The sequence below is a fragment of the Narcine bancroftii genome, chromosome 10, assembly GCF_036971445.1.
Source record: "Narcine bancroftii isolate sNarBan1 chromosome 10, sNarBan1.hap1, whole genome shotgun sequence".
In the NCBI taxonomy this organism is placed as follows: Eukaryota; Metazoa; Chordata; class Chondrichthyes; order Torpediniformes; family Narcinidae; genus Narcine; species Narcine bancroftii.
In genome coordinates this window covers 105,762,803-105,788,276 of record NC_091478.1, presented here as the reverse complement: position 1 = coordinate 105,788,276, position 25,474 = coordinate 105,762,803, and the positions used below count along the sequence as shown (strand labels likewise).

The window sequence follows — 25,474 nt, the reverse complement described above, 5'->3', positions numbered from 1 at the left end:
AATTGACAAATTGTCATCGGCTCTCGCTGCAGGGCGGGCCACCTCTAATACATTTTTGAAATGATCTTGCGGGCCAAATATAACGGGCCAGAGTTTGACATGTGTGAGTTAGTGAGAAGGAGGAGGTTATTGATCGTGTGAGATCTGCATGTATAGATAGAAATCAAAGGTTTGTACGTGATAGTAATTTTCTCAGGTGTATTTATTTTAATACTCATCTATACCAGTCATTAAAGGTGGCACCTAACAAAGAAGGTTGAAAGAGTTGATTAGGTATAATAGGACTAGCATGAGAGAAAATGAAATCCAAAAAACCAATTGGCCTGTCGAGCCAGCACCACCATTTTTCAGATCATGGCTGATTATTCTCTGTCAGTACCCATTCTCACCCTTATCCCCATAACCCTTAACTCCCCTGCCCACAAGAACTTTTTACTTAACTCCCTTTTGAACATAGCCAGCGAATCTACCCCTACTACCCTCTGCGGCAAAGCATTCCACAGATCCACACTTCTCTGGGTAAAAAAAATTTCTCCTCATCTCTGTCCTAAAGGGCTTTCCCTGTATTCTTAAACCATGCCATCTAGTCCTAGTCTCTCCCAACATTGGGACATGTACGGTCTTATGTACCTCAATCATGTCTCCCCTCATCCTTCTAAACTCCATCGCATAAAAGCCCAGTCTTTCTAACCTTTCAGCATCCTCAGAAAACCAATCTTGTAAATCTGCACTGGACTCCCTCTATAGTGAGTATGTCCTTCCTCAAATTTGGGGACCAGAACTAGACACAATATTTTAGGTGAGGTCTCACCAGGGCCCTGTACAACTGCAGGAGGGCATCTCTGCTCCAATACTCCAATCCCCTCTTTAAAAAGCCAACATGCCATTTGCCTTCTTCACAGCTGGCTGAACCTTTTAGTGACTGGTGTACAAGTATACCTAGATCCCTTTGCACTACCCCACTCCCTTGCTTGACTCCATTCTGCTCTCTTATTACTACTTCCAAACTATGTTTAATTATCATATCATCAGTTTATATAAAGAAGAGGATAAAAAAGATCCAACAATTGCCATCATGGAAATATTCTTAACCATAAAAGACGGTCAACTCGATTATCAAAATGTAACAAAAGAATCAAATTATGGATATTGAGCGCCCAATAATAAAATCTAAAGTTAGGAAACACCAATCTGCCATTCCTTTTAACTTTTTGAAGATAGGAGCGAATCAAGTGAATCGAAAAAGGATTTGGGAATGAAAATTGGTATAGATTAGAAAAGTTAAAAAAAATTTAGGTAAAATGTTCATTTTAATAGAAATAGATAAAGGTGATCATCTCGATAACAATAATTTAACATGATTAAATAAAGTAGAGAAATTTTCCTGAAAAATATTTATAATTCAGAGTAAATTGATCCTCCACAACTTAAAAGGAAAATTAGAATATTTTGGTATAGCACCATTTAAAGGTAAAAGTGTATTTATTTTAATGGAAGTTGTTAGAAAGACTGACAAGCTTAGGGGATGCATTGACATGTGGAATTATAATAATATTGCTATTAGTGAGACTTGGTTGCAGGAGGGGCAGGACTGGCATCTTAATATTCAAGGATTTTGTTGCTTCAAGAGGGATAGAGTGGGAGGGATGAAAGGGGGAGGAGTGGCTTTGCTAGTTATAGAAAATGTCTCAGTTGTGTAAAGTCAGGATAGCCAGAAGGACTTGTCTACAGATACCATATGGGTGGAGTTGAGGAATGGGAAATGTGTGACTACACTGATAGAGTTATATTACAAGTCACCCAATAGTCAGAGAGAATTGGAGGAGCAAATCTGTAGATAGATAGCAGACCAATGTAAGAAGGACATTAAGATAATAGATTTCAACTTCCCTAATATTGACTGGGACTCTCGTACTGTAAAAGGACTGGAGGCTTGTAGTTTGTTAAATGTGTTCAGGAAAGTTTTCTAAATCAATATGTAGAGGTGTCAATGAGAGATGATGCAATTCTTGATCTCCTATTAGGAAACAAGACAGATCAGGTAACAGATAGGCGAATATTTTGGGTCCAGTGACCATAATGTCATCAGCATCAAGTTAATTCTGGAAAAGGACAAGTCTGGCCCTCACGTTGGGATTCTAAATTGGAGGAAGGCATATTTTGTGGAAATGAGAAAGGATCTAGGAAGAGTAGATTGGGATATGTTGTTTTCTGGTTATGATGAGTTAAGTGGATGGCCTTCAAGTGCGAAATCTTGAGAGTGTAGAGTTTGCATGCACCTGTTAGGATTAAAGGCAAATTTAACAGGCATAGGAAACCCTGGTTTTCAAGGGATATCGGCGATCTGGTGAAGAAGAAGAGGGAGGTGTATTGCAAATATAGGCAACAAGGAGCTAATGAAGTACTTGAAGAGTACAGAATATGCAAGAAAATACTCAACAAGGAAATCAGTGCAGCAAAAAGAAAACATGAGGTTGCTCTGGCAGATAATGTGAAGGTAAACCCAAAGGGTTTCTACAAGTCTTTGGCTTGGCTTCGCGGACGAAGATTTATGGAGGGGGTAAAAGTCCACGTCAGCTGCAGGCTCGTTTGTGGCTGACAAGTCCGATGCGGGACAGGCAGACACGGTTGCAGGGGAAAATTGGTTGGTTGGGGTTGGGTGTTGGGTTTTTCCTCCTTTGCCTTTTGTCAGTGAGGTGGGCTCTGCGGTCTTCTTCAAAGGAGGTTGCTGCCCGCCAAACTGTGAGGCGCCAAGATGCACGGTTTGAGGCGATATCAGCTCACTGGCGGTGGTCAATGTGGCAGGCACCAAGAGATTTCTTTAGGCAGTCCTTGTACCTCTTCTTTGGTGCACCTCTGTCACGGTGGCCAGTGGAGAGCTCGCCATATAACACGATCTTGGGAAGGCGATGGTCCTCCATTCTGGAGACGTGACCCACCCAGCGCAGCTGGATCTTCAGCAGCGTGGACTCGATGCTGTCGACCTCTGCCATCTCGAGTACTTCGACGTTAGGGATGAAAGCGCTCCAATGGATGTTGAGGATGGAGCGGAGACAACGCTGGTGGAAGCGTTCTAGGAGCCGTAGGTGATGCCGGTAGAGGACCCATGATTCGGAGCCGAACAGGAGTGTGGGTATGACAACGGCTCTGTATACGCTTATCTTTGTGAGGTTTTTCATTTGGTTGTTTTTCCAGACTCTTTTGTGTAGTCTTCCAAAGGCGCTATTTGCCTTGGCGAGTCTGTGTCTATCTCATTGTCGATCCTTGCATCTGATGAAATGGTGCAGCCGAGATAGGTAAACTGGTTGACCGTTTTGAGTTTTGTGTGCCCGATGGAGATGTGGGGGGGCTGGTAGTCATGGTGGGGAGCTGGCTGATGGAGGATAGAGAGGGACAAAATTGGTCCCCTAGGGGATCAGAGTGGTCAACTATGTGTGGAGCCTCACGTAATGGGGGAGATCTTAAACAGTTTTTTTTGCATCAGTATTTACTGGCACAGTGGATAAGGAAGGAAGAGAAACAAGCAGAAGAGTAATGGAACAGATGGAGATTAAGGAGGAAGAGCTGCTTGCTGCCTTACTGCAAATAAAGGTGGATAAATCGGCTGGGCCGCATATAATAATTCCCTCAGAACTTGAGGGAGACTAGTGTAGAAATTTCAGGGGTCCTGGTGGATATATTCAAAATATCCTCAGCCATGGGTGAGGTGCCATGGCTCATGGTGTCCTGTTGTTTAAAAAAGGCTCCAAAAATAAACTAGGTAATTATAGGCTGGTGAGATTGACATCAGTAGTAAAGGTAAATATTCTATTATTGTCAGGTAGCACAACATTTAGAATGGAATATACATGAAATTATTTAACTTTGTCTTCTGTAAGGAAGACAGTGAGTTGCACTTTGTACAGCACCACTCACAGAAATGAGCCCCCAGCGAGGAACGAATTTTCAAACCCTAGTTTACAAGGACAGTGCTCTAACTACTGAGAGACAGGATATATAGGTATTTGGACAGTCATGGGCTGATTAAGCTCAGTCAGCATGGCTTTGTGTGTGGTAGGTCATAGTTAACGAATCTTTTAGAGTTTTTTGAGGAGGTTATCAAGAAGGCAGTTGAAGGAAAGGCTGTGGTGGTTGTCTACATGGACTTTAGTAAAGCCTTTGACAAGTTCCCACATGGGAGGTTAGTTCAGAAGATTATGAAATTAGGTATCCATACAAAGGTTGAAAGCTGGATTCGTAATTGGCTGTGTGGGAGAAAATGGAATAGTAGTGGATGATTGCTTCTCAGACTGGAGTCCTGTGACTAATGATGTGCCTCAGGGATCCATTTTGGGACCTTTGTTGTATATATCAAAAATAGGAGATGGTTTAGACAGTGAGGAAGATTTTCAAAGCTTGAAGTGAGATCTGGATCATCTGGGAGAGCCAAAAAACAGCCAATGGAGTTTAATGCAGACAAGTGTGAGGTGATGCATTTTGTGTATGGGAGTTGGGATGTTATGTTGAAGTTATTTAAGACATTGATGAGGCAAATTTAGAATATTGCTTATGCACCATCAATAACTCAAAGACTAAAAGTTATGTAAAACTGATAGGCTTTTATTAGCAATAGAGTGGAGGCATGTCCATGCTGGTTGACTGTCCTGAACTGGGGAAGGGGCTTTGGGACAGCACCTTTATTCAGGAATCTGTGGGAGGAGCAAAGGTACAGTCAGCCAAGAGGCGTGTAGAGATAGCTAAGCTCTGGGTGCCTAACTACAGGAAAGTTATCAATAAAATTAAAGAGTGCAGAGATGATTTACTAGGATGTTACTGGGTCTTAAGGAGTTGAGTTACAGGAAAAGATTAAACAGGTTAGGACTTTATTCCTTGGAGCGAAGAAGAATTAGGAGAGATTTGGGGGGCGTGACGTGATAGCATAGGGAGAAGACATGGAAAATGCCTCTCCTGGCAGAATTAATACCTGACTTTTTAAAAAAATATATGTATTAAATAACTTTAAAGATTTTCTAGAGGTCTCAAAAGATGGCTACAAAAAAAAATATAGAACACAAACTGCAAAAAAATTGGCTGTAACTGAAGTTACTTTGATGGAAAAAACTGGGCCTACCTTGAAGACTCCTCCGATTCTGGTTCCTCTCCAGCCCTGACCATCGAAGGTTCCAGTGTCACCTTCTCAGGGAACTGGGGAAGATGGCGCTGGAGCACGGAAGGAAGCTATGGAGGTGATTGTAGAAACAGCCTGCATACGCAGAAATTCACATACGAGCTACAGAAGTGATCAAGTCGGAGTCTGTGGACTCGACTCCATCTGTGATTGCAGATCAAGCAAGAGTTAAGCAAAAAGCCCGCCTGCAGTTTCAGCCCTTGGCAACTTCAATGGAGGAGGAAGAAGAGGAGCCAGGAGTAGAAGAAAGCCTCCTGCTACATCACAGGGAAACAAATCAGAGGAAGGAGGAGGAGATTAATACATTCAAGGGAACATGGGGGAATATTATTGTTACCCCAAAACCTCTTGACCCACAGATTTTTGATAAAATTTTTGAAAAAATGTTCTCAATTAGTCAAAAAATGTATGCAAATTTTTCTGAAGTGGAAGGTGATTTTACTAATCAATTGGGAGCTAATAGAGACTGTAATGAAGACAGATATGGCAAAGTGCAATAAAACTGTTGATAAAATTAAAATTCAAAAATTCCAGGAATATCATATGGAGGTAGAAGAATGTAAAGATACAATTAATAAGATAGAATATTCTTTTACAGCATGGGAAATTCAGATTTATTGCAAAATGTTGATATGTTGGAAAATCAGTGTAGAAGAAATAATGTGAAAATTGCTGGTTTGCCTGAGGACTTTGCAGGTAATAATCCAGTAAAAAAATTTCAAAATTGGCAGCCTGAAATTTTTGGACCAGAGAATTTTCCACATAGTTTGGAAATGATGGAGAACATAGAGCTCCAAGGAAAAACCTGTATCTGATTCAATGTCTACATTACCAAGTTAGGGAAATTATTTTAAAAATCAAGGGAATAACAGCACTTCAATGATCCAGAATAATAGAGTATTTTTTATGTGGATTTAAGTAATGAAATTGTCAAAAAAAGAAAAGAATTTAATCCAGCAAAATCAGTTTTGTGGAAGAAGAGAAATAATTTTTTTTTCGATACCCAGCAGTTCTTATGGTTTTTTTATGGACAATATCAAGCTCAATTTTTTGCTAATGAGTCTGAAGCCTTGGAATTTGCCAATTCATTACCTAATATTAAGCAGAATGGAAGCAATCGAAGAAGATCAAGAAAAGTCAAAAGGAGGGATTCTACCTGGAAGACAGCCGACTGAGGCTCAAGTTGAAATTGATGATGATCAAGTTAAGAAGAATTCAAAAATTACTTATAAACTACAGGATATAAACTATTCTTTTAGAGAGGATTACACTAAGATATTCATCTCAATCACTGAATAATGAAGAATAAATTAATGATTTTTTTTTACCGAAGCTTCAACTTCCATCATTTGATTATCAAATTGTTGGTAAAGTTTTGGCTAATAGAGTAAATGAATATTTACCTGAATTGGTTCATTTAAATCAATCTGGATTAATTAAGAAAAGATATTCTGCTAATAATATAGCTAAATTAATCAGTTTAATACATAGTTCTCAGAGACAATTAGATTTAGCATTAGTTTTATTGTTAGATGCAGAAAAGGATTTTGATAGATCAGAATGGAATTATTTATTTAAGGTTTTACAAAAATTTCAATTTGGGCCAAAATTTATGAATTGAATTAAAGCTTTATACAGAAATCCTTCGGCTAAAGTAGTTACTAATGGACAACTTTCTTCTTCTTTTTCATTAACATGATCTGCTAAACAAGGTTGTCCGTTATCTCCTGCATTATTTGTTTTAGCAATTAAACCATTAGCACAATCAATAAGGCAAGATGTTAGTATTAAAGGAATTAAAGTGAATAGAGTATAAAATTAGCTTGCTTGCAGATGATATATTGATTTATATAACAGATCCTGAAAGTTATTTAGTTTCTTTATATAAAAAGTTGCAAGATTATGGAGGAATATCTGGTTATAAAATTAATTGGGATAAAAGTGAAGTTATGCCATTAGTAGAAGGAGATTATGATTTTTGTAAACGTGTAGGTGGATATATAATCTGATTAAATATTTAGGTATTAGAATTGATAAAAAATTATCTGTATAAATTATGTTCCATTATTTAATAAAATTAAATATGATCTAAATAGGTGGAATGACTTGCATATTACTTTAATAGGCAGAGTGAATTGTTTTAAAATAAATATTTTTCCAAGGATTCAATATCTTTTTCAATCTATTCATTGTATAGTATCCCCAATTTTTTTTAAAGGCCTTAGCTTAATTGTAAGGAAATTTTTATGGAAGGGGAAAATGGAGAAATTAACTTGGAAATTTGAATTAGGTGGCCTCTAACTTCCACATTTTCAGAATTATTACAAGGCTACACAATTGAAATTTATTATTGCAATGTTTGATTTCAATAAATCTTCTATTTGGGTGAATATAGAGTTATATAAAATTGATGAGGTCTATGTTCGAATTTATAAGGGGAATTCAAAATTGTTAATCAGTAAGGATTCACCAATTTTGAAACATTTAATTGAAATATGGAATAAAATTGATTATCAGATAGGTGGAGAAAGATCTCAGTGAAAATACCTTTATATCAAAATTAACTTTTTCCTTTTACTCTAAATAATCAGCTTTTAAAGATATGGAATCTATTGGGGATTTAAAAATTTGATTGTTTTGAAGCAGGGAAGTTTTTATCTTTTAATCGAATGAAAGAGAAGTTTCAAGTTCTTAGTAATACTTTTTTTGTTATTATCAGGTTAAAACTTTTTTATTGGAAAAATTAGGTCATAGTTTAAAATTACCGAGACAACCTGCTTTAGAATTATTGCTCACTAAGGAAGAAACAAATAAATTTTTTTCTGAGATTTATAAGTTATTACAAAATAAAATGCTTAAGTTGAATGTTCATAAATCGAGAATGAAATGGGAACTTGATTTAAATAGAAAGATAGATGAAAATGTTTGGAGAAACTTATGTAAGGATAGTATGATTAAGGTTATAAATGTAAGATTTACACCAATTGTATGTAAGCCCTCAGAAATTAAAGAAATTTGAATTCATTTTTTCAGATTTGTGTTTTAGATGTAGACAAGACACAGGTACTATTTTTCATTCGAGTTGGACTTGTTCTAAGGTTAAGAATTTTTGGATAGAAGTTGAATTGGTTTTGGAGTGAGTATTAAAAGTAAGTTTACCATTTTATCCAATGTTGTTTTTATTAGGGTACATTAAGTTGATTGCTTTAGGGTTGAGATTGAATATGTACCAAATTGAATTTTTTAAAAAAGAATGAGGGGAGATTTGATTGAGGTTTACAAGATTATGAGTGGTATAGATAGAGTGGATGCCAGTAGGTTTTTCCCACTTAGATTGGGGGAAATAAATACATGAGGTCATAGTTTTAAGCTGAAAGGGGAAAGGTTTAGGAGAACATTGGGGGAGGTTTCCACTCAGAGAGTGGTGGGAGTGTGGAATGAGCTGGCATCTGATGTGGTGAATGTGGGCTCGATCTTGTGTTTTAAGAATAAATTGGCTAGATACATGGATTGGAACGGTCTGGAGGGTTAAGGAATGTGAGCAGTTCAGTGGGACTAGTGAGATGATGGTCGGCACAAACTAGAGAAACTGAATGGCCTGTTTTCTGAGCTGTTACATTCTATGGTCTATTAATCTTGCCTGGTGCCCCTTACATTGCAAGAGAAAGAGAAGAGACCCCTCAAAGTCACTGAGTGTCCATGGATTCACCTTCAGTGCTCCCACAGCCTCTGCAGCTCGATACATCAGCAATCCAAGCTCCAGATCCAAACATCCAACACAATCAGGAAGACTTCAGCACCCAAGACCCTTCGGGAGCCTTTCTTGCCCTCAACACCCTCTCAAATCCAAGCTCTGATAGCTGGCTCCCATGAGCCAGTGTTCAGCAGCCCGTATGGGTCTCCGATTGCAAGCTGCCAATAGCTTGCAGCCTGCATGGGTCCTTCAGCTGCCGAGTCCCTCAGTGGTCCACTACCGTGGACTCTTGGTGCAGCCAAACAACTACAGTAAAACCTTTGGTATATTGGATCTATGGGGATTGATAGATGCAAGCGTATTTTCTGGTTGCTTCAGACTTACTTTTAAGAGAATTGATGCAGCTTAAGTGTTTCTGAGGAAATGAGTGAATATTGTAACCAATAATCCCTCTGCTTTAGTTTATTCGCAGACTACCTGCACTGCTGTATGAATGTAACAGAAAAAGAAATCAAACCTATCTTGCTTGGATTGCTAAACCGAACATTCCAAATATGATGTGACACCTGACATATTGTATACCCGCAAAAATATTTACTTGACACAATATAATTCTGTGAACTATTTAAACTTGAATATGTTTACATAGTTTTAGGATTGCCTCCTGTCCTCCTGCAGACTCTTCCTTTTGGAGGTAAAGTTTTATCAGAGTAAATGTGAAACGTGCATCTCATTGAGGATGAACTTTAAATCCTGTCTGCAACTTTACTCCCATGTCATGGGAGATACACAACCAAAAACAAAGCAATTGTCTGAAGAACACTATGTGGGTCCTTTCTTTCAGTATTAGATCTGCACCATTTTATAAATGGCATGTAATCACTGGATGGAGATTTAAAAAAAATCATTGAATAGAATTCTCCTTAGATACCATGAAGGGGGAAGTCAGCAACATTTAATCACTGTTCATAGGGTCTGGATTTCAAACCACAGGTAGCAATCCTAAATGATGTAACAATATCTAGAGTTAAGAAGTTTCCTTGTTTACCAAATTATGTTGTATCATGTTTGAATTTATTGCAATGTGATGATAATGAGAGTTTATTTTCATGCTTATGTGCACAATGTACATGAAACTTGTGCAGCTACTCAAATACATGCATTGACAAACAATAAGTATAATTTGGATTATCACATGGAAGAAAAAATGTTTAAGAATGGGTACATTGCAAAGCATGTGGTCATTATCGTATTTTGAAGTTCTTGCAATAACACCTTTATTTACTTCTGCATCTTTGAAGGCTATCGACTCTGTCTATTTTATGGGATTCACTCAGACAGATAAGACCTTTCTCATTGTCCGTGTTTGTCGGAAAACTAATGGATTATGTGAAATGTGGGTGCTGCTTCGAGTTGATGGAGTTGGATGTTTCCAGGTAGGTAATGTCATGCACAACTGTTGAAAATGTGTATTTGCATTTTTTAAAGTTTTTGTTTTCACAGTATAGGGCTGCAGAAGCTGACATCGTAGGAATGAGGAAATGGAAAATAAATTGGTACAATACATGACCCATCCTTCAATAATTATGTTTATGTTGACATGCTGCGTAAACCACAAAAAAAGTTTGCAATTCTGTAATGGGTCTATTTGTAGTCACCATTAGCAATGAAAATTATTTGGCACTAGGAGGAAACCAGGCAGGGTAAATAACAAACCCTGGCTTTTACACTTGTTTGCAAAGTGGAACTCCAAATCAGATTTGGGCAACACAAGAGTCCACGGCAGTGGACCACTGAGGGACTCAGCAGCTGAAGGACCCATGCAGGCTGCAGGCTATTGGCAGTTCGTTGGTCCTTCTCACAGATCCAATGACTGGGATTTCAGCAAGACCAGATGTGCGCTCAGTTGCACATTCAAATAATATTTTGAGCTGATTGTCATATACATTGTACAATGTACATATGCACTAGAATTCTTACTGCAGCTAAACTGAAAATTAAAAAATATATAGTATACATCAGATTAAATTAAAAAGAGAATAAATATTCACAGTTACTATAGTCCAAGAAAAAATAGTCATGTTACTGTGGTGCAGGCAGTCCTCTTGTGATGTGAGAACAGTTCTTGATTAATGTTAGGTTCAAGAACCAGATAGCTGTTGGAAAGAAACTGTTTTTGAATCTAAAGGTGCTGGACTTCAGGCTTGTGTGCCTTCTGCATGAAGATAGCAGTGGGAAGAGGTTGTGACCAGAGTGATGGGGATTCTTTATGGTGTTGACTGCTTTTTTTGAAGCTGCTCTTCATATTGATGGACCTAGCTATGTTTGCTACCTTCTGCAACCTTCTGTGTTCCAAGGCACTCAAATTCCCAACCTAGGCTATAATGCAACCAATCAGTATCCTTTTCACAGCTCACCTGTAGATGCTTGCAGAGTGAGTGTTCAATGACATGCCAAATCTCTTTAGGCTTAGAAATTTAGTGTGCCTTCTTCTATGGACTCCCAGAAACTCTCTCTACCTTCTTCCCATCAGTGCAGATGTAGCAGACCTCAACAGGGATTTTATCTGAAGGCTGCACCTGGCAATTGGAGTCAGGTGACTCAGGCAGTTGGATTTGAAAAGCTCAGATCAGCAGTGATCTTGTGACACAGGGTGGTATTAATTCACTTCAACTCAGCAGTCTAGGGAGAGAGTACTATTGATTAGAGTTCCACACAGTACATGCAGCAGTAAGTTGGAAACTTACAACTAAATCATTTTGTTTTACACAGACAATAATTGTATAGATAATTCACTTCCCCCTTCAAGTTTTCAAAGTTCTAGTAGGTTAATTGCTTACTACAATTTATCTCTTAGCGCTATTAAGTGGAAAAAAGTCAGAAGTGAGTTGAAGGGAAAGAAATCGAGGGAGAATGGGACTAATGGGAGGAATCAGCATTTACCTGATAGGCCGATCAATCTGATTGCCGATCGATCTGAATGTACAGCCACACTAAATGGCTGTTTAGGGGCGGGCTGCTGATGCCATCGCCTGCGACCCATCTCCGCACTCACCCCTCTCCCTCCAAGTCAGGGGCGGCGGGGAGCAGTCGGGGTAGCGGGGACTGTCAGTGGGGGCCGTCGGGGCAGTGAAAGCTGTCAGTGGGGGTCTGCTAGGCAGTGGGGACCATCAGGGCAGTGGGGACTGGTGGGGCAGTGGGAGCAACAGGAGGCAGCCGGTGCGGGCTGGGACAGCCACACCGGGCCGCTTCAGCTTTTGGGTCCGCTCTCTGCGGTTCAAAACATGGCAGAGCATTGGCCATTTTCTCTACTCATAATCTCCCATGCAGCTGGATCTGTTCTGAGAACCATAGAGTGGTTCCAGCTGCAGGGAAGATTAAGGGTAGGGAAGACGGCCATTGTTCTGCTGCGTATTTATGACAGGTGGCGCTAAGGCACCTGTCGCCCCACCTCTGTTGGATCCAGAGGGCACTACGAGGTGCCTCTGGATATGAATGGGATGCTGGAGCAGTCTTTTAGGCCTGCTGTCAGAAAGGTAAGTTCCCATTTTTCCATCCACTCTGTAGCCGGTCTCAAGGCGGAAGCCCGACATGAAATGGTCTACAGGCTCGTGGTCCAGAAAGACCTGTTACTGCACTGTTTGTCTAAATTTAATTTTAAAAATTAAAATTAAATTCCTCTAGCAATGTAGGCCAACATTTGCATTCTTGATTGCCTGTTGCATCTGCAACCAACTTTTTGTAATTAATGCAGAAGCACACACACCATTCCTCTGTATGACAGCATGAAGAAGCATCCCAAGTCCTTCTGCATGCTGCGATCTTTCACCATTTAAATAATCTACTATATTTCCTTCTAAAGTTGATGACCTCAAATATTCTAGTGTTATATTCCGGGGGGGGAGGGGGGTGGGAGTGTGGGGATTGGTAAATAATAAATAAAAGAAAAAATATTCCATCTGTCAGTCACTTTCCCACTCATTAAACCTACCTATAGGGACTCTTCAGACTCACCACATCCTCTGCACAATTTGCATTTCTAGTCAAATGAGTAAATAGAATCATTTTCCTATTTACTTGCAGTGAACATATTCTGGTTTTAAAAAAAAATGTTTCTTTCAGCATCCCATCCACCCAGATACAATTTTTTCTTTGGATAACAAGAACTCTTGGAGTGCAGGGGGTCTAAAGTTGGAATGTCTGGAGCCACATCGGCGATGGCGAATTTTCTTTAATGGAATCTTGAGGTTAGTATTAATGTTACAGCTGATGAAGAGTGTGACTTTTTCTGCCATAAATATCACTACTTTGTTAGTTGAGTGCTGTAAACAGTATTCCTTAATGTTCCAAGTTCAAATTGATTGACAGAGTACATTCATCACATCACATACAACCCTGCTATTCTTTTACCTGTGAGCCAAGCAGAATTGGTAGAGCAAACTGTACTCAAGAAAAGGCTACTCATATAAAAGAGAGAGGTGTAAAGAAAGTAAGAAATGTATACAAACTGTGCAAATACAGAAAAAATACGTAACCGAAGCAAAAAATACAGACTCCATATCGTCTTGAAAAATTTGAGTTATAGAACATAAAAACAGTCAACCTTTCTATGATGACCAGTCCCACTTTCTCTGTATTTGGCCATATTCCTCTGAACTGACCCCAGTATGGGAAAATAAGCTGGATAATTTTACGAGAGTGGAGATCTCAGTATGTAGTGAAAGAGGAGGTGCATTTTAATGGCAAACAATGCTTGGTGTCCCTTTATGATCAAATTTAGGTGAAGAATAGCAGACAATTTGATTGTAAAAATACATACAATTATACAGAAATAATTCTGCCTCTGCACGATCCCTTTAAATGATGCTAATTGGTGGGGGGATCCTTCATTTCAGTCAGTTATGTGATGTTAAACTTGGCCTTACATTCTTGTTGAGGAACTGATTTGCTTGACCCAACCGTTAGCTAGGGAATTCTGTATTTAATAAAAACATAATCGGTGCTTTTTCTTAATAATTGCCATTTCTGGATGACTCTTATATGCCACTACACATCCTTTCAGTGCCAGCAGTTTGGGTTGAATCCATTGCTGTATGAAAGGATTTTGTTATCCCTGTACATGTTTTCATGCTGGGCCTCTGCTTCGAAGGCAGCTTCAGAGTTGGATAAAAATTTTAAACTTACTTGTTCTTGGAGCAGCCCTAAAAGGCTGCTCCATTGCTGCTTTTATACAGAATAACACCTCAGTGCATCATCTGGAGCCCCTGCAGGTGAAGCAACTTGCCATGGCACTGCCTGTCATAAATACGTGGCAGAGCAATGGCCGTCTTCCCTACCCCACAATCTCCCACACAGCTGGAACCGCTCTGCGTTTCCCAGAATGGTTCCTGCTGCATGAGGGATTATGGGTAGGGAAGATGGCTATTGCTCTGCTGTGTATTAATCTGTTGATGCTGACGAGTGGCCCAGTGAGGTGCCGGAACAGATCGGCGGGGCTGTCACGGCTTGCACTGGCCACCCTTGCCCTGACGTAGCATGCCAGCTGCCCTTGCCCTGACTGCATTCGCTGGCTGCCCCTGCCCTGACGGGGTAATGGAGAGGGGTGAGTGAGATGGGTCGTGGGCTGATGACATCACCACGATGTCATCATCCCGCCCACCAACCAGCCGCTTACAGCGGCATTACATTCACGCTAAGCACAGCGCTCTGCTTCTGACCCTTCCTCCGAGAGGGATTGCAGTCAGTGCCTTGGAGCCAGCCAGGGCGCATTCATGGAAGTAAGTCTCCTGATGGAGAATCTCCGCCTTCCCACTCAGGTTTTTTGACTGTATGAAAGGCCTTGTGTCTGCGTGGGTTTTCCCTGGGTGCTCCAGTTTCCTCCTTCCGTCCAAAATGAATGGGTTAATTTGGGTGTAATTGGGTGGCATGGGTTAAAATGGCTGAAATCGGCTTCTACCATACTGTAAATAATTTTTTAAAAAATTTATAATTTAATACAAAGAAATATTGATTTTTTTTCCATTGCCAATTGATCTATCCCATCACAGATTCTATGGAAGAACACAGCTCCATTTACTGCATGAGGAATAGAGTAAGGTTTAATGAGGAAGCGACATTCACCTCTTTTTTAAAATTTCTATGCCCCCCCTCATTGAAAACATGTTATTTCTCAATTTTGGAGAAGTTAAAATGTAATTGTATTATAATAAACCTGATTGTCTCACTTTATATTTTGTTTTACAGAAAGGGACCATACAGAGATAAATGGATGGAAGAAGAAGAAGGAGAGTTTCTGCATGTCAAGATGGCTTTTATGTAAGTTTGGAAATTTAAGAGAAAACACAAAGTAAAAATGTGTTGTTGAAACAACTTAGAAATGTGTAGTATCTTCAGAAAACAAACTGAACACCAATTTAAAATATTTAAACCCCCTGCCGGTTTTGTACATTTTTAGTTATTTTTTGTGGAACTGTTTTCTCTGGAACTCTCTGTCCGTGGAAGCTGTGGAGGCTGCCTCACTCAATATATTTAAGACAAGATGATAGATTTTTACTTAGTAGGGGAATTAAGGAATATGGGGGAAGGATAGGTGGAAATGAGCCTATCATCAGATCAGCTATGAATTCATTGAATGGCAGAATTGGCTCAACAGGCCGAATGGCCGACTCCTGCTCCTACTTATGTTTTCAGCATTGAGGCACTACTGTTGTTGAACTGCTCCACTAATTAGTGGAGCAGCTCTGGAGTGTTGCGACTGTCAAAACAAAGGAGATGCCCCAGGCAATTAGCAAATCTCACAAAGAGCCACACAATTCTGACCAAAACCAGGATAGACAACTGCCTTAAAATATAAGGCACTGGTGAGACCTCACTTGGAGCATTGTGAACAGATTCGGGCTCCTCATTTCTGAAAAGTGCTGGCATTGGAGAAGGTTCAAAGGAGTTCTACAAGGATGATCCTGGGAATTAAAGGGTTATCATACAAGGAACGTTTGACAGCTCTTGGTCTGTATTTGATGAAATTTATGAGAATAAGTGGGGGTGGGGGGATATTATTGAAGCATTTGAATGTTGGAAGCTATGGATAGAGTAGATGTAGAAAGGTTAGGACAAGAGGGAACCAGGATTGAACATGTCCACTTAGAACCAGACTTTCTTCAGTCAGAGGGTGGTGAATCTGTGGAATTTGTTGCCTCAGGTGCTTATGGAGGCCAAGTCATTGGGTGTATTTATTGCAGAGATTAATAGGTTCTTGATAGCTAGGGCATCAAAGATTATGGGGAGAAGGCCAGGCTGTGGGAAAATGGATCAGCTCATGATTAAATGGTGGAACAGAAGTACAAGCATATGTGCAGTATGAGATCTGATGAAAGAATCTTTGTCAATCAAAATGCACGTTTTACACATGCAGGAGGTTGATAGCTCATCGTGTAAAACCAGGAGCATTTTTGGTGAGGTGGCTAGGTAGCTATCTGAGAGGACTCATGTAGCTATCTGAAGGCCCTTTCATAAAGGCAGAGAATCTCCACCCTTACCTCTTTTAATGCACCGTGGCTGGCTCCAAGGTGGGAGGGACTGCAATCCCTCCCAAGGATAATCGTTGCACTATGTACATTGGTGATAGATCTGTACTATCACACAGCACTCTCTACTGCCTCACATGAATGTACAGATGCTGCAAGTGGCTGGTTAGGGGCGGGCTGATGACACCATGATGACGCTGTCAGCCAGCGAACCAGTTCCTCTCCTTCCCACCCACTCATCCTTCTCCATCCATGACCCCCTTAGGGCTGGGGCGGCCGGTGAGACCTGACAGGTCAGGGCAGGGGCAGTCAGTGGGTGTCGTCAGGGTGGAGGCTGTCGGGGTTAGGAAACACAGAGCAGTTCCAGCTGCGTGGGGATTATGGGTAGGGAAGATGGCCATTGCTCTACTGCTTATTTATGACGGATGGCGCTAAGGCACCAGTTGCCTCTGCTCCGGAGGGCGCTACTAGGTGCTGCTCAGCTTGAATGTGACACAGGAGCAGCTGTTTAGGGCTGCTCCATGAAAGCTAAGTTATGTTTTCCTCCCGCACTTATAGCCGTCCTCCAGATAGAAGCTTGGCACGAAAGGGCTTTGAGAGGTCTCGTGCAGAAGTTTGAGGCAGAAGGCCTTTGTGTTTTAGGGTCACCAAGTACCTTTATTCTAAATGATATATGTGGGCTACCCTGGTTACTGATGATCTGACTTGTTGAAAATCTGACTTCATGCAAATTTTCATATAAATTTTGTGCAATATGAAGTGTTCACAATCACTACTCTGGAGACAAAGTCTTGGGGAACAGATTCAGCTTTATTTCGGGTCTGCAGAGCTGGGTATCTCTTAGTCCCAAGACACACTGGAGGTCCAAAATCACCACTCTTTTGTACAGTCCCACGCTCAACATCACCAACCTCCTTATGGTTCCTTCCAATTGGGAACTCAATACTTTACAATCTTCCACTTTCTACTCCCATCCCTGCAGATACTGCACAGTCCCTCCCTCATCATACATCACATGTTATGTTAATCAGGCAGTCTCATCGTTGGGGACATCCAAGTTAATATTTATGCCTTCATTAAGCAAGCGCAATGGTTACTATTGGATACCCTAGGTCATCTTGCCAGTTTAAACCAGATTCCGTTATCCTTGAGGCTTCTGATAAGAAAGGGGCCCAACTAGCTGGTGGCTAACTATTTTCAAGCTCTAATCTACATATTTTGCATTCCATCACCCTTCACAGAATGGTGCTAGTTTAATTATCTCCAGCCATTTTTCACGATTTTAAAACAATTTGTAAGATAATAATATTAAAAATGTTTCATAGTATTTATTAATAACAAGATACAGTAAATATTCCATTAGTTTAATTCCAGATAACATTAAGGAGATTTATGGAGAGTGTGTGTAGTGATTCACTGATGAGCTAGAGAAAATAGTTGGTTCTGACTTACAGAGAAATTGGCTTATGGACAGTTCTTGAGAACAACTCCTGACTTACCAAGTACTTTGGGTATAGTGTTTCTAATGTCTAGTCCATAATTTAGACATAAGGACTGGGGCATCTTGGACAGATATCTCACGATAAGTTAATTTGGTTCCTATCAACAACTTTAGTACTCCCTATACAGTGGACCAACCATTCCAGAATACCTCACGTACATGTTGCATTTGCTCTATTCTGATATTAAACATGTATATCTTATTTAATATTATAATGGCATGGTTAGCATAGCAGTTAGCACAATGCTATTGCAGCGTCAGCGACTTGGGTTTGAACCCAGCGCTGTGTGCAAGGAGTTTGCATGTTCTCCCCATGTCTATGTGGGTTTCCTCCGGGTGCTCTGGTTTCCTCCCACCCTTCAAAACTTTCCAGGATTGTAGGTTAATTGGGCGGAACAGGCTCATGGATCGAAAGGGCCTGTAACTGTGCTTTATGTCTACATTTAAAATTTTAATCTATCTCTGTGTACATGTTGAGGAACCAATGACTATCTCTATAAGGACCATAGTTAATTTCCAGAAACACTTGCTTAGTGACTTGCCTCTGCATAACATTGAAGTTGCTGCTTTAATAGAAACAGTGGTCTTTGTTAACACAGCTGCACCTTGTGAAAGTCAATGACTGCTTATATAAATAAATGTTAAGTATGTGTTTTTATAATCCAATATGGACCTGCTATAACACTAGAAATACCTTCAAAATTTACATATGAATCTCCACATTTTGATCAATAAAATGGAAATGGTGCATGAGCTTAATGGGATTCTATGGTTTTCGTAATACCAAAGTGAAATAGAGATGGAGACAAGTTACCAGTTGTTTAGGGCATGTTGCCCAGCCTTACCCTGACAGAGTCTGGCATCATGCAGTCATTCTCTGGCAGAAAATTTTTTTTCTAAGACATCATTTAATGATCCAAGGAAGAATATTGCACCTGTATTATTTCTTCTCTCTGAAACTAAGAATTGATTGCAAAATGCAATGGAAAGGATGGACTTCAGAATTGTTTTAAAGTATCCAACATGTCTGAATGCTACCAGTAAACTTTCTCTGCGTAATTGCATTTGGAAATGTCACCATTCAAAATGCTCTCATAATGATGGCTGGAATACCTGATCCCTCTGAACAGAAGCGGAGGAGTAAAATTAGAGATCTTGATGTTATTCCTGATTTTCAAAACAAAAGTGCTCTTTCATGCCCTATTAATTCACCAAAAGTCCTGCAAAATCTTCTGATTGAAAATCTTCCTATGTTTTGGGTTAACTTCCTGCTCTGTGTGTGAACAGTCATTCTGTTTCAAACTGTAACCTCTATGATAGACAACAGAAATGTACACGGCAGAACCACAGAGCATGCAACCATTATGCCTGCAGGAGTGAGGAATACAAAGATGGGTAGACGGAGTCACCCTTTCTCAGAACTGAACCTCACTCAATGCACACAGTACTATGGACAACTTGTATGGTTTTTTGGCAGTACATTTCTCACAAGTTGTGAAATAGATTTATTTGAAGTTGATGTTCCGGTTCCTTTTTAGCATTCGTCTTTGTGGTTCTTTCTTAGGGATTAGTGATTGTTAATCATAACAGTTAATCAGATTAAAGTTTCAGGTCCTTAAACATTTGAGACAATATCTTGAGGGTTTGTCTCGAATATATATCAAACATTTTTATTTCTGTCTAGCTTTGGTTATATAATATCCAATGCTAAGTATTTATCTGAAGGGTAAATCAAATTTTTAACACACACACAAACTAAAGGAATTTTACACAAATTTTCTGCTCTGTTGGCTGAGTAAAAATTCCGTGATGGAATTTATTTGGTAAATTCCATCCCGTAATTATTCCACCAAGATGCCAACACATTTTAATGGTGTGGCTGCAGACTAAATTGCAGGCACTCCTTTAAAAACTGGGATAATGAATGCAACGTTCTCGGTGATGCGAGATGACACGATCAGCTCGTGACGGCAATGTGAGACGTTTAGATCTGTGGCATACCGAGGACACATTTGAGTTACGTGCAGCAGACGGCCACAATGGCCAGATCGAAGCACTGGACTGCCTCCGTGTTGAGGAAGAAATTGACCTGCACCTTTTGATCACAAGATGGCGACGTCAATTATGACGTCAACGTGATGACAATGTGCATCGGACGTATGTTGCATGTCTGCGTTGATGTCCACCTACGTTCACCCTCTGTCAAACTCCGCAACATAGGAAAATATTCTAAAAGTACTTCCTATGTAAACAACCACTCCGGAGGTAAGTATGCAAATTTTTAATGGAATTTTCCTTTATTTCTGTGTAAAAACATAATTTGTCCACAAAACTTGGTGTTTGCATTTTCTCTTTGGTTTCTTGTTTCCTGTTGTTGAGTTGCTGCATTTCTATGACCTGCAAATATTCAGCCATTCAGAAATAGTTTCTTAACTGCTTACTGATTGCATTACCTTTAATGGTTTACAGGACAATAGGTTAACTTATGATTGAATGTCTGAAGCTCTATTTGAAATAGGTTTATGTTATTTGAAAGAGAGTTGCCTTGCAGAAGAAGCAAACCTGATGATCTAATGGGGCTTCCCTTCTAACATGTTGAATTAATATATGACAGTTTCAGAAGGAAAAAAAATGGGCACTGATAGATTGTTTTTATATTGGCTATTTTTTTTTTGCCTGTATTTTAAGAACTGCTACTTACTAGTTTGTTTTGGTTCTTGTTCTTGTTTTATTATTGAAGACGGTCAATTAGAACATTTAACGTGGACTCAATGCATTATTGAAAATCAAACAGAAAATGCTGGAAACACTCAGCAAGTCTGCCAGTTAAGATTTCATTTCAGGTTAAGATCCTTTCATCAGAACTCAATGTACAATTTTCAGCTTCACTGTGGATACTGAACAAAGACAATATGCCAGACATGCAATTGGGATCCCAAACTATGTTCTTTTTCTCTATTCTTTTTCCTTATTTTTCAGCTTTTTGTGTTTTTCTCTCTCACATGTATTATTCCTCCTATTGGCCAGCATAGTTTTATCTCTCATCTTGAATTGCCTCATCATATCATTTGTTCATTAATTGTTTTTTTCATTTTTGTGCTGCATCTTTTTTCTACACTTGTCTGTCCCTGCAATTGCATGATTCTATATCCTAAGTTCCGTCCTTTGTTTCTGTTCCCTTTTCTCGTTTATTGTGGCAGTCACCCTCTAGCTGCACTACCAACCAAGTTTTCTGGTTTCCATGTTGACTACATACTGCTATTTCCCCTGCAGCTTGCATTATCCCTCCAGTTTTTTTTTGTCTCTTCTCACTTCATGTGGGCCGCTATTCTTTAATTCATTATTTCCACTTTTTTCTTTTGCTGCAGTTTTTCCTCAAATTAATCGTTCTGCCTCTGCTATAGGGGCCGTGTTCTACGTCCCTCCTATGGACCACACTTCTTTTGTTAGGATCACACTTAACATTCTTAAATTCTTTTCATCTCCCAGATGCAGATCACAATTTGCCTTCACCAGAGAACCATTTTAACTCTGTCCAATGCTCACAATCTACTATTAAAAATTTACCATTTAAATTTACTTGGCCAGCCAGTTTCTCACCTCCTGATCAATTCCTGTCTTCTTCACTGAGTTTTGCAAATTGCTATCCAATTTGAAACATTCTAACCTGCCCATTTAATTTCCTACTCCTAATTTACCAGGTCGTCATTTCCTTATCTCCTAGTCAAAACCACTGATAATTGACTGTAATCCTTTCCATGGTTAATATCACCTTTGTTGTACCTGTGTGCCCCTGCCATTTTGTCCATAGTCTGTCCCATTTCCCTCACCTGATTTCCTAAATGATTCTCACTATTAAAATTTTTGCAGGCTAACAAACTAAGCAACAATAAGCATAATTCCATTCTTCCTTTTTCTTACCTTGGGCTCTTTCTTGGATCTTGACAGGGATCCAGATCATCCTCAGATGAGGGACCACAGTGTTCCTGGGAGTCAGCTATGGAGTCTGGGCTCACAGGTCCTGAAGGTGCACTGCAACTCCATCCGAAGTCTTGGTTTCCTTGTGGCCTTTTGCTTTATCCATGGCAATCGTCCCAGTGAGATCCTGCCAACTATGTTAATGTGATAGACGGCCCGTGCTGTAACAACAGATAATACATGACAGACCACAGAGCATACAACCAAGTTTATTACATTACGCTAGTGGGAGTGAGGAATCCAAAAGATTGGTAGAATGTGTCACTCTTCTCAGTACCGAACCTCACTCAAAGCACACAGTATTTTGGTACAACTTGTATGGCTCTTTTTGGTGGAATATTTTTCACAAGTTGTAAAACTGGTTTATTTGAAGTTGATTGTTCCTGTTCCTTATTAGCAGATGTCTTTGTGGTTCTTTCTTAGGAATGTAAATTATGACATCCCTGTTTAAGTTTTGGGTCCTTGGCACATTTGAGGTAATGTTTCAAGGCTTTGTATCAAATATATATATCAAACATCTTTGTTTCTGTGTAGATTTATTTATCTGAAGGGTAAATCAATTCTTTAACACGCACACACAAAGTAAAGGAGGTTTCTCTTATTGTCTGACATTCCTGTGTGATATTTCTACATTTATTTATGTGAATGGTAATAAGATTGCTAACAGATCACTTATCAGTCTGCATACTGCAGTGGCTCTTTCTGTTAAATTAATGCTAATTTGTCTGTCTGTAAGGCTAAGGAATCTTGTATTAGTCAACATCAAGTAGTCCTTAATGTGTGTTGTTTTTTTATGACTTAATATAAAATCTTTTATATCTTGTTCTAATGAAGGTCCTTCAACCTGAAATGGAAACTCTTTTCCTCTTCCCTCAGATGTGATCTGACCAGATGAAAATTTCTACCACTGCTGTTTTTAGTTTAGATTGCAGCATCTGCATATTTTTAATTTCAATTTTGAATTCATTCATTTTGAATATTATCCTCAAATTTTAATTTAATATCATTTTCCTAATGGTGGCAACATGTCATCATCCAACATATTAGGGAACTATCTTTAATGTAATTTCAGAAAATATTTACTTTAAGAACTGTCCTGTGATATATCTAAGCTCACAAGAATTGAATAATTTCACATATCACATTTATCAAGTCAAAGTATTAAACCCCATTTTTGGCTCATCTGGTTCTAAATAACTGTCAATGACCTTTAAAATATGCTGTTATTATCCAGTGAGATTGGACTGCAATGGTCAGTACCTTTTTACATTCAAAACTTTACAGTACCTGCTGTTTGGACTGCATGAACCTAAAAGTTCCAACTTTTTTTCAAGCCATTTTGCACATCTGCAGATAAATGCAAAAACTGGGGCCATGACCAGATTGCAGAACCCTTTTTGTCTGATAATTTTCCATCCAATACAGAATTCTATTGGCACAGATTATAATTTAAGCATAATATCGTCCAACAGCTTCACTTTTGCACCACATTGGTAAATTGCATTGAAAACAAACTCATTGGAATAGAAACCCAAGTCATAGTGCTTTATTATTTTTCTTTGTTAAAAACCATTGGATAAGAAGCTTCTAGTTTATCATATTTAAAGCAACCACCTCATTGGTTCAAAGCAAAACAAGTCTGTATGTGGTGAATGATCAGTTAACCTAGTTTTTGGTATATTGTCCAGCAGACACTTGTTGGTTAATATTAGGAATAAATTATGTTATGTTCTTTTTTAAAATATTTTTATTGAGTGTAACATATTAATCCTACATACAAAGTCTATTAATATAGCAAAAAAAGTATGTCATATCATACATATCACAAATTAATATAAATATAACTCAAATCCATCTCTATTTGTTGATTTAACATTATTCCTTAAAAATAATTCTGGATCTAAACCAATTGAGTTACATTATACTAAGCCTTGGTTATAACACAGAGTAATATCTGTCTAATGTTATAATATGATCTAAGACAACCATCATGAAACCCATATATGATCAATTAATATAAAAAAAGAGAAACAAAAAACCTAAAAGTAAATCCAATTGACCCCCATCCCTCTAATCAAGGATACCTTGTAGAGAAGAAAAGTAAAGATATGGATCGATTAGTGACCTTCAGAAACTAGACGGAGAATCACCAGAGCATCCAAATTACTTAAACTTGCCACTCATGATAGTGTTATTTGAACGGGCCCCACATATTTTCAAATTCTTACTATCTATAATGTTATATCTAATTTTCTCCAAGTTTAATCATGGGAGCATAATTAGATGAAGATTCATCTTTCCATTTCATTAAATAGCCCACATCTGGCTATCAACGTGCTAAAAGCTAAAACTTTCTCTTGAGATGCAGAAACAAGTATGTCCAGTTAACAAGAAAAGCTAAGCAAGGCAATTAAAGGGCATGGTTCTATTTTGATCTTAAAAATTGATTGATAAAAATTAATAGCTGATTCATGTTCTTCATTTTGTGCAAGGCATGGTTTATTACAATTTAAGGTGGTACATAGAAGTATATGTCTAAACTTGAATTATCTTGTTTTTATGCAAATGTTAATCCATTATGTGAGAAATGCAAAAGTTTTGAAGCTTAATTGATCCATATGTTTTGGGAGTGTCCAATTTAGGAAGATTTTGGTAAAACATTTTTCAGTCTTTATCAAATTATGTTACGTTTGTGGTCTCAAAGACAGACATTTTATCAGAAGTAGGCTGGGACTCCTGTTTGAGGACTTACTGAAGCCAAAGAATATGATTGAAATAAATTATTGAAGGCCGTGCATTCAAATATTTGAGATCCAGAAAATGTGCTTAGTCCATGAAAGGAAACATTTACATTCAGATTCATGTCCAAACTATTTTTGTTTCCTGGATAGCTGGACAGCTTTCACCAACATCTTTAACTTTGACACCGATATTCATCCAATTGCCATCGCCGAAAGCATTGCCCAGGAGAAATGGAGTTTAAAATTTCTGAACGATCTACAAATGTGAGTAGATTTAGTTTCAATTTTAGAAACAATTCAAATTCTAACAGACTTGCAAACATTAATTATGTTCTGTCGTTAAGATAAATATTGGCAAATTAAATCTTGTTCAGTGGAAATCATAGCAGTGTCTCAGAAGGTTGGAAAATATTTTTATTTCTGATTTCCAACAACTCCAGTATTTGTTTATTTTCACCCAGCACTGTATGATATGTTGTCAGATTTTGGAGACTGATTCAAAGCCATCATATTTTATGGAGAAAATAAAATAACAGATTTGTGTGGTTTAAGAGAACTGTCACAAAATATTGGTAATGGTTTTTTAATTGCATCTCTCTGTCATTAGCTATCACTGCTAACTTTCATACCTGCTGAATTATTATGCATGGATTGTTATAATGTTTAACAATTTCATTCCAAACCACTACCAAAGTTACAATTAAAATTCAGTGTTTCTTTCCAACTCTGATTCCATTATGGATTAAAATACCTAAAATAATGTCTATTTTGGCCTGATAACATGCATTATTTCAAGGAGGTTAATGTACTCAAGTTGTTTTTGTGTGTGTAACAGAATTTATAAGCAAATTAACTTTGTGCTGAGAGAAT

At 38.7% G+C, this 25,474-nt stretch overlaps 2 protein-coding genes across 3 annotated transcripts in view; one reads left to right on the top strand and one right to left on the bottom strand.

The window, feature by feature from the left end:
* LOC138745071 (rifampicin phosphotransferase-like) overlaps window positions 1-25,474 on the top strand; it is a 140,375-nt gene that overhangs the window by 10,591 nt on the left and 104,310 nt on the right. The window contains exons 2-5 of the mRNA XM_069902142.1: window positions 10,163-10,297; window positions 12,984-13,108; window positions 15,105-15,176; window positions 24,755-24,868. Of these exons, the coding sequence (XP_069758243.1) occupies window positions 10,163-10,297; window positions 12,984-13,108; window positions 15,105-15,176; window positions 24,755-24,868 (446 nt within the window). The remainder of the gene's footprint in view (window positions 1-10,162; window positions 10,298-12,983; window positions 13,109-15,104; window positions 15,177-24,754; window positions 24,869-25,474) is intronic.
* Window positions 1-25,474, bottom strand: part of zdhhc7 (zinc finger DHHC-type palmitoyltransferase 7) — a 173,150-nt gene that overhangs the window by 117,329 nt on the left and 30,347 nt on the right. Inside the window, exon 2 of one of the 2 annotated variants that reach the window (XM_069902155.1) lies at window positions 21,807-22,024. The gene's annotated coding sequence lies outside the window, so the exon portion shown is untranslated. Of the gene's footprint in view, window positions 1-21,806; window positions 22,192-25,474 lie in introns of those variants that run through there. The other variant, XM_069902154.1, reaches the window with a different exon arrangement.